We start from the raw sequence: 15,680 nt of genomic DNA on the forward strand, positions 1-15,680 counted from the left end.
TTACCCTAATTATTTTATTTTCGTCTTATCCGTTTTATTATTGTATGTGCTGTGCATGGTAATTTGGAAAAACGAAATTCTTAGTCCTTCATAAAAAAATATAAAGGTTAATGAACCAATTATCGACTGTTTGTGTTATTGTAATTAGGAAAATAATAAATATGAATGAATTAGTTGATAAGTATACAATCTTTATTTGTAAATAACATACCTTGTTGCGTTCATAGTATGGTACACTGCATGAATCTGATGAGGAATGGGGTAGCCAATTCATTTGATCCTAAGATCACTAAAAATCTAACTCTCTCTTGGTTCATGAAGATTTCCGAGGAAACAACATCGATAGTCCTGGAGTCCAGAATATCCTACCTTGGTTTCCTTACCCTTTATCAGAAAAAAATCAAAGTAGATGAAAATCGTGAAAAAAACAACACAATTATTCAATTATTCATCATACATTGTGTTTATTTTAGTAGACGTTGTTCAAGATCCTGACAACAGACTTTTACATTTATTTCATAATTTTCCTTTTTTCACTATATTTTTTTTTTATTTTCAATTACTCTTAAAGTGTTATTTACATGGAGCTTTATACTTCTTTTCTGGAATTTAAAGACTAGCTTTTAATTTATATCATTTCACCCATCTGAGCTTTCACCTTAATTGAAAATGATCACCATCCAGCTCTATTCATTTCTATATTTGAACCCCTTTTTTTTCTTAAATCTCAACATGTTCCTCCACTTTCTCGAAAAGTAATTTCACAGAGGTAATTCATTTCCTCCTTGAACAAGATTTAACCACTAAGAGAGTCTTGCTTGAAAAAAATCAATAGAATACAACATATTTAACGATGGGAAATAGAAACACACAGAGATACACTGTGAGAAATCTGTCGAGAGGATTCATATTGGCGTCATTTGCACTTTTGGTTGGATGCTGCATTGCGGCTGGTTTCTCACCTGAAAAGATCAATTGAAGAATTTATTTACCATTAAATGTGATAAAGACCTCTCTACCGTCTGGAAAATGACGAAAGTTTGCGCAATTTCAAATAAAAGCCCTTCCTTATCTCAGTCATTAACTGAACAAAACGAAGTCATTTCAGAAAAACCGAATATAATGATTTTTGTATATTTTGCCCCCCTCGTTCAGCCCTTACTATGCTAACACCCATTCTTGTGATATGAATCTCATGTGAAAAATTAGAAATGGGAAACATGCAATTTTATATTAATTATGTTCACTATCGGAATTTTCTATCACCCTCGCAGTGTTCCTGTTTTTCTTGGGAACCACCCCATCGACGCCGACGCCTATCAAAGAGCTTAAGGACGGCATTTTATGTGAAAGCACATGAAGTACTTCGTGGTAACACGTTACCTGCCTTTTTTTATTACAAATTGTCAGAAGCATGGAAAGGCTCGAAGGTAAAAAAGAATTTGACCAATTTTTTATTCAAGAGTCAAATAATTGAGTGTTCAATAAAATTAAATACACTAAATCAGGCGTTTTAGGAAGTGGAAGGAAGTACTGTGTAGCGTATTGGGTCCACATTAATTCCCAAGACTTTTAAATTGACAGTTAAGTAGGGCATATAATTTTGCGCAGCACCATTTACTGGGAAAATCCTAGGCATCATTTATTGGCTTTTGCCCCTTTTCTGTGCCACATTCGTTCGTTATACAATAAATTGAAATTAAAGCTCTTTCTAATTTCTTTCATACAATTATTCAATGTGTTTCCGATAGAATGGTAAAGAAAATTTTAAATTTAAAATTAGTGTACCGTAGATGCAGATGACTTTCCCCACCCTCCAGGGGATCACTTTATCACCCTGCTGTTCGTAAACTTGTCTTTACTTCTTATGCTTAAGGATAGTTCTCACCGATCGAATATGTTAGATCGGATTGCTGAAAACCATCCTTAAGTGCTTCAATTAAATGAAAGCTCGCCTACAGCAAACGTTAAATCATCGGAAAATGGAAATCACTCAGAGGAAATGCATAAAGTTTCTGCAGAGCTGTCGGCTCAGTCTTCAAGCTTTCATCAGTAGTGGTCAAGTCTTTAAATATTCTTCTCTAAAAGATAAAAGAAAAAAACAAAAATGCCAAGAATGGTGAAAATTGTTAAATTAATAGAAAAGTGTCACCGTCTTTATGCCCGGTCTAAATTACCCTGACCAAATTGACCGAATCTCAGAGAAAAATATAAAAACTTGAGCACTACTGAAGAATTAGATTTCCCGAGCTGTTTCCATTTTTTAATTAAGTTTCTTGTCGCTCTCTTCTTTACCAAAAAATATTTTTTATGAGCAATAAAAATCCTAGATGAAAAATAAAAGCAAAATTAAAAACAAAAATATTGTGAATATGGTTTATCCAGATAAAGGAGGACAACCTAGCCTGAAAAGACTTTAGCGATTGACACTACGCTTCGACCAAGCGAGGCTGACCGAGCCTCTAATAAACCCAGCGGCGTGGACCAGTAGGGAAATTTGATGGGTACGGTCCAATGGGGTATACCAAGTGGTGAACGGAAAAGACCTGTCTTGACTCTTTCAATTTTTATTCTACACGACGTTTCGGGAATGAAGGGGACATAGATTCCCGAAACGTCGTGTAGAATAAAAATTGAAAGAGACAATACAGGTGTTTTCCGTTCACCATAGTAGGGGAATTCTGTAACGATATGACAATGTCATAAGACAAATTTTCATAGCAAATTCGCTAAAAGGACACCATTAAAGTCCAGTAAGCATCGAATGACCATTGCAGCTCTTAATAATGAACTCTTAACAATGAAGCTCTTAATACGTGATATGATCTTCATTTTCGATTATTTTTCCGAATTTACCATATAAATATTTTTAAATTTGTCATATGACATTGTCATACTGTTACAGAATTCTCCTACAGGACGCTAGCTGATTACGGCTGCGGAATTGATAATAGTGGTACGTAACGGGTTCACGTGGCGACCGGTTCTGAATCAAGGCGAGATTAGTTATTGATTGTAGCGCCATTAAGTATGTAAGCTTTTCTTTAATTCTAACATTTAAAGATGGTATTTACTAATTGTATATGTTAAATCAGATCGGTTTAAGACCACCATTAAGACCGGTTTAAGACCACAACATGAGAGGGAACGGGGCCACTATTCTTACACTGTCTTTTACAATTATTGTAATACTTGGCACAATTTTCGTATCTTCTTCTTCGTCTTGAGTCTTGCTGGAATTTTCTCTTTGTTAGCACTGGGCAGTTCAGAGGTGAAGAAAACCAAACCAGGAATAGTGCCCCCGTTCCCTCTCATTCTCAGTTGTAATCCTAACCAAAACCCTGAACGTGTCTCAGAGAAAAATTGCAAGACTTGACCACTGATGAAGGCTTAGAGACCGAGCTGAAAGCTCTGGAGATAGTTGATGTGTTTCCCTGAGTAATTGTCTCTTCCCGACGACTTTCGGATTTCCCTATTGTTAATATTACTATCACCTACGACTTCTCCGGGTTAAGGAGAAGATCGTAGAAAGATGCCCGATGCACAGCGCGCTTACGCACCATTTTGGAAACGTCCTAGACTGGACTACAACATACTAAAATTTCATTAACTTGCACAATGCCATTTTTGAGAAAAGTGATTTTGAATTTCGATGAATTTTGACGCTATTACAGCGCCACCTGTGGTGACTTTTTGAACTTCCATCTGAAAGTGCTCATCGAGACGAAACCAAAAAGGTAAAATTTAGGTCGCTATGTTAATTAGAACCGGAGATAGAGGCCGGTCAATGTTCGAAATTTGACCCCTTATAGCTCGGGTCAGGGATTATGGATCGACTTAAGGTTTTTTTGTTTGATAGGTATAATCAACGGCTACAACATACTAAATTTTCAGCCCGATGCACAATGGAATTTTTGAGTTATTTAACTTTTAAGATTTAAAAATTTTCTTTTTAAAAAAAGCGCCCCTAGCGGTGGTTTTATGAACTTGCGATGTTAGAAGGGAAGTGGCATTTTACGAGAGCTTTCCAAAAAGCCCTCACTTTTTAAATTCTGACAATTAGAACCGGAGTTATGGCCATTTTAAGAAATTTTTTTTGGACCCTTATAGCTCGGGTCAGGGGGGTCGGGGGACCTTAAGTTTGGTATTGATGGAAAGCTCTAAGGCCCAGCTATAACATACTAAAATTTGAGTCCGCTGAATGCCATAGGGCGGAGCTATTGAGAAAACAAAAAAAGGGGGGTATTCAAAATGGCGGAAGGAGGGGTGGGGGGTGGGGGGTCAATGCACCAAGTTGCAATTTTCAAGGTGAGATTGTTAAGAATCTCACCTAATAAACGGGTAAGACCACCTTCAAGCGGTCTCCACAAAAATCACATTTACAGCGACAATAAAGGTTTTATTTATTTAAAAGTGCTATAGTGTCCTCCGTACTAGTCTTATAAACATCTCTTGAAAGTTTGAACTCATTTTGACTCTTCGTTTTGTTGCTATTCCCAGTTTTGTGTGACAGGTCAGAGAAAAGGCAATAAAAAATATTTGTGCAAAAAAACTCATTTTCAATTTCCATAAAAATACCGATTTAAAGTTATCTGACTAAAATAAATTTATTTTTTACTGAAAAATATGTCATTCTACTTTGTATATTTTATTTAAAAAATTTGAAAAAACTAAAAATGTGAATTATAGAAGCAAAAAGAGTTTCAAAAAATTTTTATATTTTCTCACCTAGCGCCTAAACTAAAAAAGATAATGAAAAATGTATGGTTTTTTCGACTTTATTGGATCATAATTATCCCAGAAAACATTGTTTTAGAACCTTTTTTCGTATATTAACCCGATATATAACCTTTGCCGAAAACCGCAAGTCTATATCTTTTTTAGTTTAGGAGCTATTAAGCTCCAAAGAGCGGCCGGCCGGCCGGCCGGTCAGGAACGTAACTTAGCCACATATATATTCGTGATCAGGAAGTGGCGAAACACATTTTGGCCAAATTTGAGGTCGATCGGACGACATGAAATTTTGTTAGGATTATAGTAGGTGAGATTGTTAAGAATCTCACCTAATATTAGGTGAGATTCTTTAATGAGATACTATAATCCTAACAAAATTTCATGTCATCCGATTTTTCACTTGGATAATAATTATCCAATTTTTTATATAAGATGAAAAACACTAAAACAGCCCTCGGGGCAGTTGTAGCCACTCTTCCGTGGCCGGATAAAACTATCAATGATTTTTCACTAATACATGGATAATTGTTAGATGAAAGAGTACTATTGATATTCCAAGCAATATTGCCATTCGGATGAAAAATTTGTGAAATAGATTTTTTCAGGATATTTTCATCAATTTTGCCGCAATTACAAAAATGTCATAAAAAAGTCGGCTAAAGTCTTTTTCATTAGGTTTAAGTTACATATTTAGTATCAGTGGGCTTCAGTGGATCAAGTGAAATAACACTTGGTATTTCCAGTTTTAAAATTTCGTCTGGAAAAGTGGTGGTAAATAGCACCCCGAAAGTGGCTAAATCTACTCAGGCCGGGGCAGGTGTAGCCAATGTGTCATACTTTTTACATTATCCTCTCTAGAAAAAGTCAAGGATTTTAGAGCTCTGAACTATATGGTTTTAAACAGCCAATACCCTAATGCTACTTATGAAATATAAAAACATTAGACAAACTTTATCATTTTTTCACAAATCATGCGCGAAAAAAAAGCTTCATTTGCTGGCTAATTCTACCCCTGTCTCCCCTACTGTTTTTTTTTCTAATAAAAAGATTCCTTTTCCTTGAAGATTTTTGCTGACCAATAGAACTTGTTACTTCTCAAGAAGACCATCAAACCTATATCAGATTCTTCTAATTAGTGAAATCTTTGAGTGTCACGCAGTAGCGTGAACTTGAATTAAGCAAGTGATTTGTGAAGCTATACCCAAATGCCACTATCAGATATAAATAACGAGCTTTTGTTGCGTAAACTCAATGTGGGTGAGACAAGATCCTTGTTTAACTTTCACCTTAGGTATTGCTAAGTATTACTCATCTGCCACCACCATTCAGTACACAAACAATATGTAAACGCGTTGGTAAAGACAATTGGGCGCCAAATGCAGACACGAAGTAGGGTGGCTACGTGGATGGGGAGAGGTAAAGGTATTGCAAATGGAGAAGATGTTCCAGAGGCTATAAAGTACACACACATCATCGCAAACACGCACATGTTGCTCAAAAGAAAACAACTTTTAACCTTTGTCAACGTCATGTCGACATAATTTACGATGCTATTTAAGTTCAGTGTGGAGGCGCCGGGTGTTCCACCAGGGAGTCGTTGTATTTAACAGCTACGGAATAAGTGGCCTCCGGATGGGGAGTAGACCATGAAGATAGGACCGATCAACCCTATTTCACGGGCAAGACATCTCTCAGCCGGATATTGAAGAATTTTTTAATTTATATTTAATACTCTCTGAGTGAGCGGAGGATAAGGGTCACCCAGGGGAGAAATAAATAACAGCCCGGTGCTTTTTTCCACCCACAACAAACCTCATGGTTATCTAAATTTTTGGTAGTACGTCTGCAAAACCTCCAAATCCCCAAGAGTATTTGTAGAAATACAAATGAGTGCTACCAATGAGAAACCTCATAGTTCGAATAGTTGGAACAAGGTGAGAATGCATAAAATTCACATGGTTAACATGGTAAAAAAAAAACATTGCGGAAATGATTGAAATGTTGAACTTTTTCGGACGAGCGAGGAATATTTGCACTAATGCAAGATATTGAAGCATCTCATACCATATATCAACAGCATGGGAAATTTATAGCGCTTTGTCACGAAAGCATACAACGAAATTCCCTCACGTGTAAATGCAAATCAACCTCGACTAACCATAGATAAATGCATATAATACATATTGGAATTCCAGATCAAAGTCACAGTCAGTTTATCTAACTCTCACCTGGGTATCCCAATGATGGGTGGCAAGCAGTCAAATTGATATTCCTGTTCTATGATTTGCTGCATCACATAAATGCTGAACTTTATTACTAAGGGAAGTTTTGTGACAACGCAATGTCAATATCAATTTAGAATAGAATAGTTTATGCGTACTTCTGCATATTAATAAACAAAATCTATAACGGATATGTACCCTATTGATATTGCGGTTTAATCCAATTTGTCTTTGTGTTATACTTTAATATAAGCTTTACATAAACTGCTCAAAATGTGTCTAAAATGAACGACCTGCCGATCAGATGATCATGGAGTGGAGACTGAGAAGAGATAAGCTTCCAAGCCTGCATGCAGTTTGGATTCGAACACTACATATTTTTCCCACATTCCTTTAATTAATCTGACCTATTTTTTTCAGGACATGCGTAACTTAACACCATCTATTAAAATATCATATAGACAGATCAGATTCATTAAAAGAATAGGAAAAATATATGAAGTGCACGATGCCAGTGTATGTGCAAAGCCTGACTGCCTTTCCCTAAATAACTCCCTTCCTTTGTAATATTTATCAGTTTTATATAAATTAGATGGGACACTCAATGGGTCAAGTGGTAGAGCACTCTCTCTATGATGCAAGTGTTCCGGGTTTGAATCCCCTTTAGGTCACCAGGAATTTTTCTGGCGTTAAGAGGGTTCGGATTGCATCCAGTGAGCTTCACTACACTTGATTCCACGGGCATGGGACTGACAACCTCATCTCGCACAAGAAAAAATAATAATGCGTGTCTAGAAATCCCCTTGCGGGAAGGCCTAGTTCCTTCATGGAATGTTGTGCCAGCATTAATTATTATATAAATTAGATAAAGAATTTTTTTGTTGACTAATTGTTCCTCGGTCTCTCCGATTTTTTATAATTTGATATGAAACGATTTAGTATTAATCTGTACTATAAACTAGCAAACTTAAAGTAAAATAAGATTGAATAATTTAGGAAAACAGAAAAAGACAATATTTAAATCAGTTTTATTCATGAAGTCAAATTTTTTACTGGTCTAACTCCATAGATAGGGTAGTATATATCCCTCAATTTTTAGCCAAATATTTCGACTCCTTATCTCCCTAGGGGTCGTATTTTGGTAAAATTTTGGAAATCTGAAGTTTCAAGTTTTTTGACGTTCCGCTGTTTGCTCGTCAGTGTACCTATGTGCCTACCTGTCCGGCTGTTATTATGCTAAGAGGTGAATTAGTTAGAGAAAGAGCCGTAGGACATTCGAGGAACCCCCATAAGTCAACCGTGAGACCATTAACATGTCAATATTAATATGTTATTATAATATAAGTTTCAGCAAATGAAATAAAATGTGATATCACAATAAACGAAGACATGGAAAGCGGACAGAGAGGTAGAGGAATGTACTCTGCCTTCGAACGTTCATGCCTTCGAATAATGTGAATTTTCTTTGAGTTTTCCAAAGAGATTTACACATTTTTATTAAATATTAGGTAGTTTATCATCAATTGTTGATGATTCTGTGTTAATTTAGTGAAAATCTCTTACGAAAAACATAAGAAATTCACATTATTCGAAGGCATGAACGTTCGAAGGGAGAGCACATTCCCCTACAACTGATGATGGTGGTGGCCCCACAAGATTTCTCTTGTTAAGGGTGTGTTAATGTACTCGTAGCTCAAGATCGACTAACGTTCTGTTAAGAGCGCACCAGCCGTAAAGCCGAAAATAGACACAGGGATCGGTTTAGGGATCAGCTCGAAAAATGAGGATTGATGCCAATATTCTCAAGAATCAGCACAAAATTTTGATGATCAGGCTGGTCTTCTAAATTAGTGAGGTCTAGTGAAATTACGGGGATTAGGCGACATCAGCGCCAGTGCTGAAAATAAAATGCTTCACTTTGGGTATTTTTGAGTACTTTTTGAAATGCCAATTCAATAAAAAGACATGGAGAGTAATGGTACGCAATGTCGCAAAATCTTAAAATTCATTAAGATAGGGATAATGGGAAGATCAAAGTACTCCTGTCTGTATGAAAAATGCATTGACATTTCACTTAGAAAGTATTTCAACAATCAAAGTGAGCACATTTAATAGAAATTTACGCAAAAAACGCTAATCCTTGGCCCTAAATCCTCAGTGTATGATAGTTTGGGATGATCTTTCATCGCCAAATTTTTCGAGCTGAGTATTCTCGAGGATCAGCCTGTGTCTATTTTCGGCTTAAGGCTCATAAGTGCTTTTCCTTAAAGTCTTATGCTTATCGGAAGGCATGTTCATCAATAGGCTTTCTTAAAGATGCACATCCTTCACCACCCACTCAGAGAGCTAACCCTAGGGACGACGCACATTGTGTACCCAATCAGTCTTTAGGAATTCAATATAACGGGAATTTACTTCTAATTTTTTTTTATTTTGAAGTTCAAGAAGTTTAAGATCTTTCGTAGGTTGTAAATTTATCGTTTAAAGACGATATTAGATATTAGTTGGTATCCTAATATTAGGTTTAGACGGTTTTGACCACTGGGATCAAGTATGAGACCAGGATCAAGATCAAGAAAATTTGAAGATTTTAATATTCTGAAAATAAAATATCAAAATAAACATATCTAATGACTTGAAATCTTAAAATTCAGGGAACGAGTCATGTGGATTTCAAGATTTCAAGACGTTAAATTTCTTTTTTTTTATAATTCCAAGATATTCTCGGAGATGCTTGCAATTATCCAGATGAACAACAATTTAAAGAGTTTTTGCAGTTTATTGATACTCTTAAAATATTTTTGAATTATGCCCTACGCACAATAACTTTTATTTGTAAATATGTTTTCAAAATTTCCCTTGAGAGAGAGCGAGATGATTAGAACTAGATCTCACTCACTCTCATTAAAATGTCAAAAACATGTTTACCAAACAAAAGTTGTTGTGCGTTTTGCATTATAGTAACATAAAAAATAAATATTATCATGACAAAGACAACTTCAATTAAGAAAGAATAAATTGTGATTTGAATATAAAATTGGTGTATTTTAAGTGATAAGGATACGAAGAGGACATTCATTGAAAATAACACTCCGACGGATGTTACCTAGCCGGATGTATATTGGTTCTCTATTTATACATTTATTTTTCTCTGCAGGTAAACCAGTTTTAATCAAGAGTTTTTCACAGAACTTTCCAAGAATTGTCCAGGATAATTTAATCCAAGTTTTTCGAAATGGTGCATATTTTGAGATACATATATATATATTAAGGTACAACAACAAAACCTGAGAGCACCTGCGAAAGAATAGGGTCTAGAATAACCATTTCAATATTTATCACAGATTAAAAATTTTTATTTGAATTTTCTGTATTGACGATTGTTACCTCTCATAGGTATTTAATAAGATTTCATAATAATGTTCCCAATTTTCCGAATATCTACGATCTGGTGGAGTGCAATATCTGGTGCAAACGAATTAAGACCTTTTTTCGCTTCTTTCAATTTTTATTCGCCGCAACGCTTCAGGAATACGATATGCCGTTCATCAGGTATAGAATAATTAAGATGGATACACCTATCCTCTCCATAGTGATGAACTCCACGATCCAATCTTGTCCACCAATCCCAGTGCAAGTCAAGTGTAACGATACATGCCCTACGTGTTTCATCCTTAATTATTCTATACCTGATAAAGGAAACATCATATTCCTGAAACGTAGCGAATAGAAATTGAAAGAAGCGGAAATGGACATAATCAGATATTGTTCCCAATTTTTGTAACAAAATATCAACAAATTCTCCAGGGTAATCGATGTGTTTCTCAGAAATGATGTTTCGTTTTGTGTGGAAAGTGTTGAAATCTTAATTTTCAGTTAACCCTTTAAGGACGATTGGAACACATCGGTGTCCCATAAAGAAAATAATTTTTCCTGACTACCTGAAATTATTTTTTTTCTTATGCTTGTACGTAAATAAGTAGAAGGTTGAAGTAATCTAGGATATTTTTTGCAAGTCTACAGCTATGCTGTATAGTAAATATTTAAGCTTAAAAATTATGAATTTTTAAATTCTCATTATTGAAAAATAATTTTATTTAATTTTTATTTTTCAATTTTTTTTAAGCAAAACCGCTTTGGAAAAAGAAACTACAATACTCATACATAATATTTTTCATTAGACTGGAAATTATTATTCATTGACATTGTCAGAAAAAATAATTAAATTTTTAGGCTGTTTTTGTCCCTATCGCTCGTAGAGATAAAAATGCATCGAATCAGAATCTGTTGAGTTTTACAAAGTCATATGTAAGACGTTTCGTTGATTTTGTTTACCGGTTAAATTTTTATTGTTGATTTTCGGTCCGTAAAAAATGTCTCTTCGTTAAAGGGTTAAAAGACATTTTAAGTCCTAAATGTATTGCTTCGAAATATAAAACCAGAGGTAGAATTAGCCAGTGGGATATTTATCGTTTCCCTTAAAATGTACATTGAGCAAAATATTTTTTAATGAAAGTGGAAACGCATCCCCATATTCCCTTAAATATTTATAAGTCTGATCCTGTTATCCCACAATTTAGAAACATTTTTATAAAATGGGAATAAAATTGTAATTTAGATGTTACAGTTTTAGGCCCAGTATTTGATTTTCTGAGTTGCTGTGACCCCGTAGACCTAAAATTTCTATAGGGGAAAGTACTCTCCCTTAGAACGTTTATGCCTTCGAATAAGGTGAATTTTCGGTTTGCGGAAACTTCGTATTTTACATTTCGTGTTTTACATGTTCGTTTTGTACATTTCGTATTGCGGAAACTTCGTATTCTAGTATATTTCGTATTTTACCATTTCGTATTTCACATTTCGTCTCCCATACATTTTGTACAAAAATTGAAAATTTCGTCTGCTATACATTTTACAGAAGCATATCAACCAATTGTTAATCAATTGTTGATAAGTCCGTGATAATTTAGTGTAAATCTCTTACGAAAAACAAAAACAATTCACATTATTCGAAGGCATGGACGTTCGAAGGCAGAGCACTTTCCCCTATACGTATGATTGAAACGATGTCATAAAAACGTGATAAGTGTCTTTCTTTTATTTTGAATAGAAATTTCCCAAAAATTTCGCCTTAACTCTTTCGTCTCTTTTGGGACTGTAGTACCCAAAGCATATGAATATTCTATGAAAAACAATGTTTTTTAATTATTCAGAACTGATAAAAATCCGATTCTTGTGGATGATTACAAACTATAAGGATGTCCAAATGTAAGATATTTTTTGTAGGACCTCAATTAATTCCTGAGTTTAGAAATTTTTGATTAAAAATTGTGAAATTGGCTTGCAGCATATGCTGCGGTCCGGAAAGAGTTAAACCAAACTCCTTTCAACATTTTAAATTCAGTGGTCGTATCGGGTACCTCCAGTAATGGGGTTAAACCTTTAGTCTGAAATCTGTGTTAGGTGTCTCGTATTGCTCTTTTTTCGTAACTATTAAACACTCTAATAGCATGTGGCAACTGTTGATGTACCGTTTATAAGCCCTCCTATATCCCTTTGTACGAGAATTTGTAGTGTGCGCAAATTCTTAGACATTTTCAGCCACAATGTACTTACCTTTGAGGACATGAACATAGACACTAGACTGCTTGGCATTCGCAGGGGCACATGTGTAGTTACCCTCATGACGAATAGTGGCATTCCTTACAGTTAGAATGCTCGATTTCTGACGATTCGAAGAAACCAAAACCCCATCATCATAGTCATAGTTAACCATCCTTGAGTCATGGTACCTGCAAAAGGAGCATTTAGGTGGCATGATAGAAATTGCTGAGGACTGAGGAATCTAGCGTGTAAATCTAATTATTTCGGAGATTTATACCCAACATTCCATTGCTTTTGGCTTTGAATGAGGGCATGGGTCGATGTGCGCAAATTTAATTTCAGAGATTCCGTCTCACTGCAAACACACCAAGACGTGCGAATATAGGATGGGGCGTCAATTGGATGGAACTGGGATACTTGGGACTGGGGAGACAGCAATGAAAAGGGGTATCAATGGGAGGTTGGGTATCGTTTATTTGCTACCATACGTGAATGATTAACGTACCAGAATACGTAGAGCGGACTCTCAGTGGCTCGTTTCAGCTTACATTCCAATCTCAGCGTAGATCCCTCGTTGATATGCAAATCGGGCGCTTCTATTATTTCAGCTACTGCTTCTGTTTGTGTTTAGGGTTGGGTTTTTGGTGGATCGCAAATGGTATAGAGGCAGCATGTGGCGGAAGATAGAAAGAAAAGTCTTTAGTTGGCATCCCGTGACTTGATGTTGGAAATTTTGCAAAATAGGGGAATGTGTGTGTGACAATATAAATTATGGTAATTTATATGAAAACACTACAAAATTACACTATAGATAGTGAAGTGCTAAATGGGATAAAAGGAGGAAAACCACTGTTATGGCTTCATTATCCAACTGCGACTCCCCATGTCCGCCCAAGTTCCCTGGACCATTGTTACTCCAAAGTCAGTAGCTATGGTCTCACAATGGATCCCCATTGTGTTGCACTATAGTGGGTGGATATAGACAGTGCCATCTCAAATCGACTGTGGCTTTAGCGTTAGCACAATGAGATGTGTAAAGTTGTGCGAAATCACTTACAATCCATTACTATTTGCTCTATTAGACATGTGTAGAGGAGACTCATTTGGGGGTGGGAGGATGGAGGACCTTTATTGTGCTGAGAAGGGAGGAAATTTGTTACCATCTCACCACATATTCACATCTGAATTAACTCCACCCGTCCAGGAACCCCAAAATATCTTTCATTGTTCGTTTGTTGCCAAAGTACTTCCCTATTCACATTTTTCGATTAGAGGGCGGGAGGTGTAATCCAGATTTTCACATCTCTTACCAATTCATATATTCTAGGCTTAAGTGCTGTATATAGCACATTCACAATTGGAATTGCTACACAATCAATTTTCTCTTAACTCATCAATTCAATTTTCCCGGAAGTACAAATGGTTTTTAACGCTTTTGTTCCTAATTTTCGTGGATATTTATTCAAGTGTTTAACCTGGTACTTCGAAACGTTTTTGGTATTTGCTTTCAATTAAATCTTTAAAAGGGTTTAACGTTAAATCTTTAACCGAACCTTCATATTCCTCCTAGTTCTAATACTTCATTCTAGTACTACATTTTCAACCAACAACCCTTTATCTGTAATGAGATTTGTATTTAAATAAAAAATTAACCACCGAATCTTTTAAACTTTTAAAGTAATTCTTTATTGATGCAATAAAACATCAAATGGATTCTATAAAGCAAACACAAATTATTCTGGACACATTCACTGATGTATAAATTCTAAAAATTTAAGATAGACTAAATTGATCGAGGAAGTCAGAGCCGAATGATCCTGGAATTAAAAGTTTATGTTCAATATTTTTATCAGGATGATAAATATTTAAATAAATAGAAAGGGAGGTCAATCCTGAATTGAAGGTCCTCTCAATAATGACCTGGCGCAATTGCTTTCAGGGGATATCTTCGGTGATTGCCAAAAAAAAAGCCTAGTGATGATCCGGAACCCCGTGAACTATACGATCCCTAACTGGAAACGAGTGAGTTCAAAAAATATCCAAAAAACGAGAATTTGTTGCAAAATAAATAGTTTTAATGCTATTCCCGCCACTAAAAAAGATTCCCATCAGTGTCAAAGGCTTTGGGCAAAACCAAAAAAGTGTTTTCGTCTTAAGGTGAAATGGTCTTTTCACTGGAAATCACCGAAGATATCCATCAGAAAGGAAGAGAAGTGTTCACTTCGAATAAATAGTCGATTTCTCAATATTCAGTCTACGGAAAACCTAATGCAAAGTATCTTGTACTTTGAACTTTACTCTTTTTTGTGCAGAGATAGACTTACTTCTAGGAAGTAAATGTTAGTGTGGTGAACTGACTCATTCGAAATGTTTGGGTTACAACTCTAATATTGGCCTTTGAATCACTGTCAAAAGAAAAATCTTCTCCGATTGAGCTGAAATTTTAGTATGTTCTATTTAATGTCAAGGCCTTTTCAGAACATATAAAATCCGACCTATGTCAAGCGATGGTCTGCACTGGTAAAAATAAAAAGATCAAATTGATCCAAGTTTGATCCATTTCTCATAATAGGACATGTGAATTTGATCCATCCTTTGCAAAAGGATCAATTTGATCCTTTTATTTTTACCAGTGTGAATACTGGGGCTCCAAGTTTGAAATTTTGACATTTCCATGAATACAGAACTGCGGGCAGCTTCTTTTATCGAAACCATCACAAAAGAGACAGCGCTATCGTTAGGCGATGAGATCTAACAAACAAAAAAAAAAGAAAAGTAATGGTTTTGTTTATAACAGCATATTATTTGAGGTTCTGAAAAAGTGTTTTTGCAAAGATGAAAAATAAAAAGATAAATAAACATATGCACTTTTCGTTTATTTTTTAAATATGTGAGAGTAAATAAATATATAAAACAAAAGCCTTTACTATTCCTAATGGTTACTGAGGCATTTCGTTTAGGTTTCAATATACAAGATTGGAAAATAAAGATCGCTAAAATATGAATATTTCAAAACTTTAAATTTTGAGCCTCTGTATTTAGATAATTGCTCGAACTCTAAGTCGGAACAATGATACATTTTGAAAAGGTATTTACATGAGCTATAACATACTAAAATTT

General features: G+C 35.3%; 1 protein-coding gene across 1 annotated transcript in view; it reads right to left on the bottom strand.

The window, feature by feature from the left end:
* Positions 1-434: 434 nt before the first annotated feature.
* LOC129801136 (contactin-2-like) overlaps positions 435-15,680 on the bottom strand; it is a 58,152-nt gene continuing 42,906 nt past the window's right edge. Inside the window, exons 4-6 of the mRNA XM_055845900.1 lie at positions 13,066-13,177; positions 12,573-12,748; positions 435-962 (exon numbers count right to left, since the gene is read on the bottom strand). Of these exons, the coding sequence (XP_055701875.1) occupies positions 829-962; positions 12,573-12,748; positions 13,066-13,177 (422 nt within the window). The 3' untranslated portion in view covers positions 435-828. The remainder of the gene's footprint in view (positions 963-12,572; positions 12,749-13,065; positions 13,178-15,680) is intronic.

The sequence above is a fragment of the Phlebotomus papatasi genome, chromosome 2 (genome assembly GCF_024763615.1).
Source record: "Phlebotomus papatasi isolate M1 chromosome 2, Ppap_2.1, whole genome shotgun sequence".
Lineage (NCBI taxonomy): Eukaryota > Metazoa > Arthropoda > Insecta > Diptera > Psychodidae > Phlebotomus > Phlebotomus papatasi.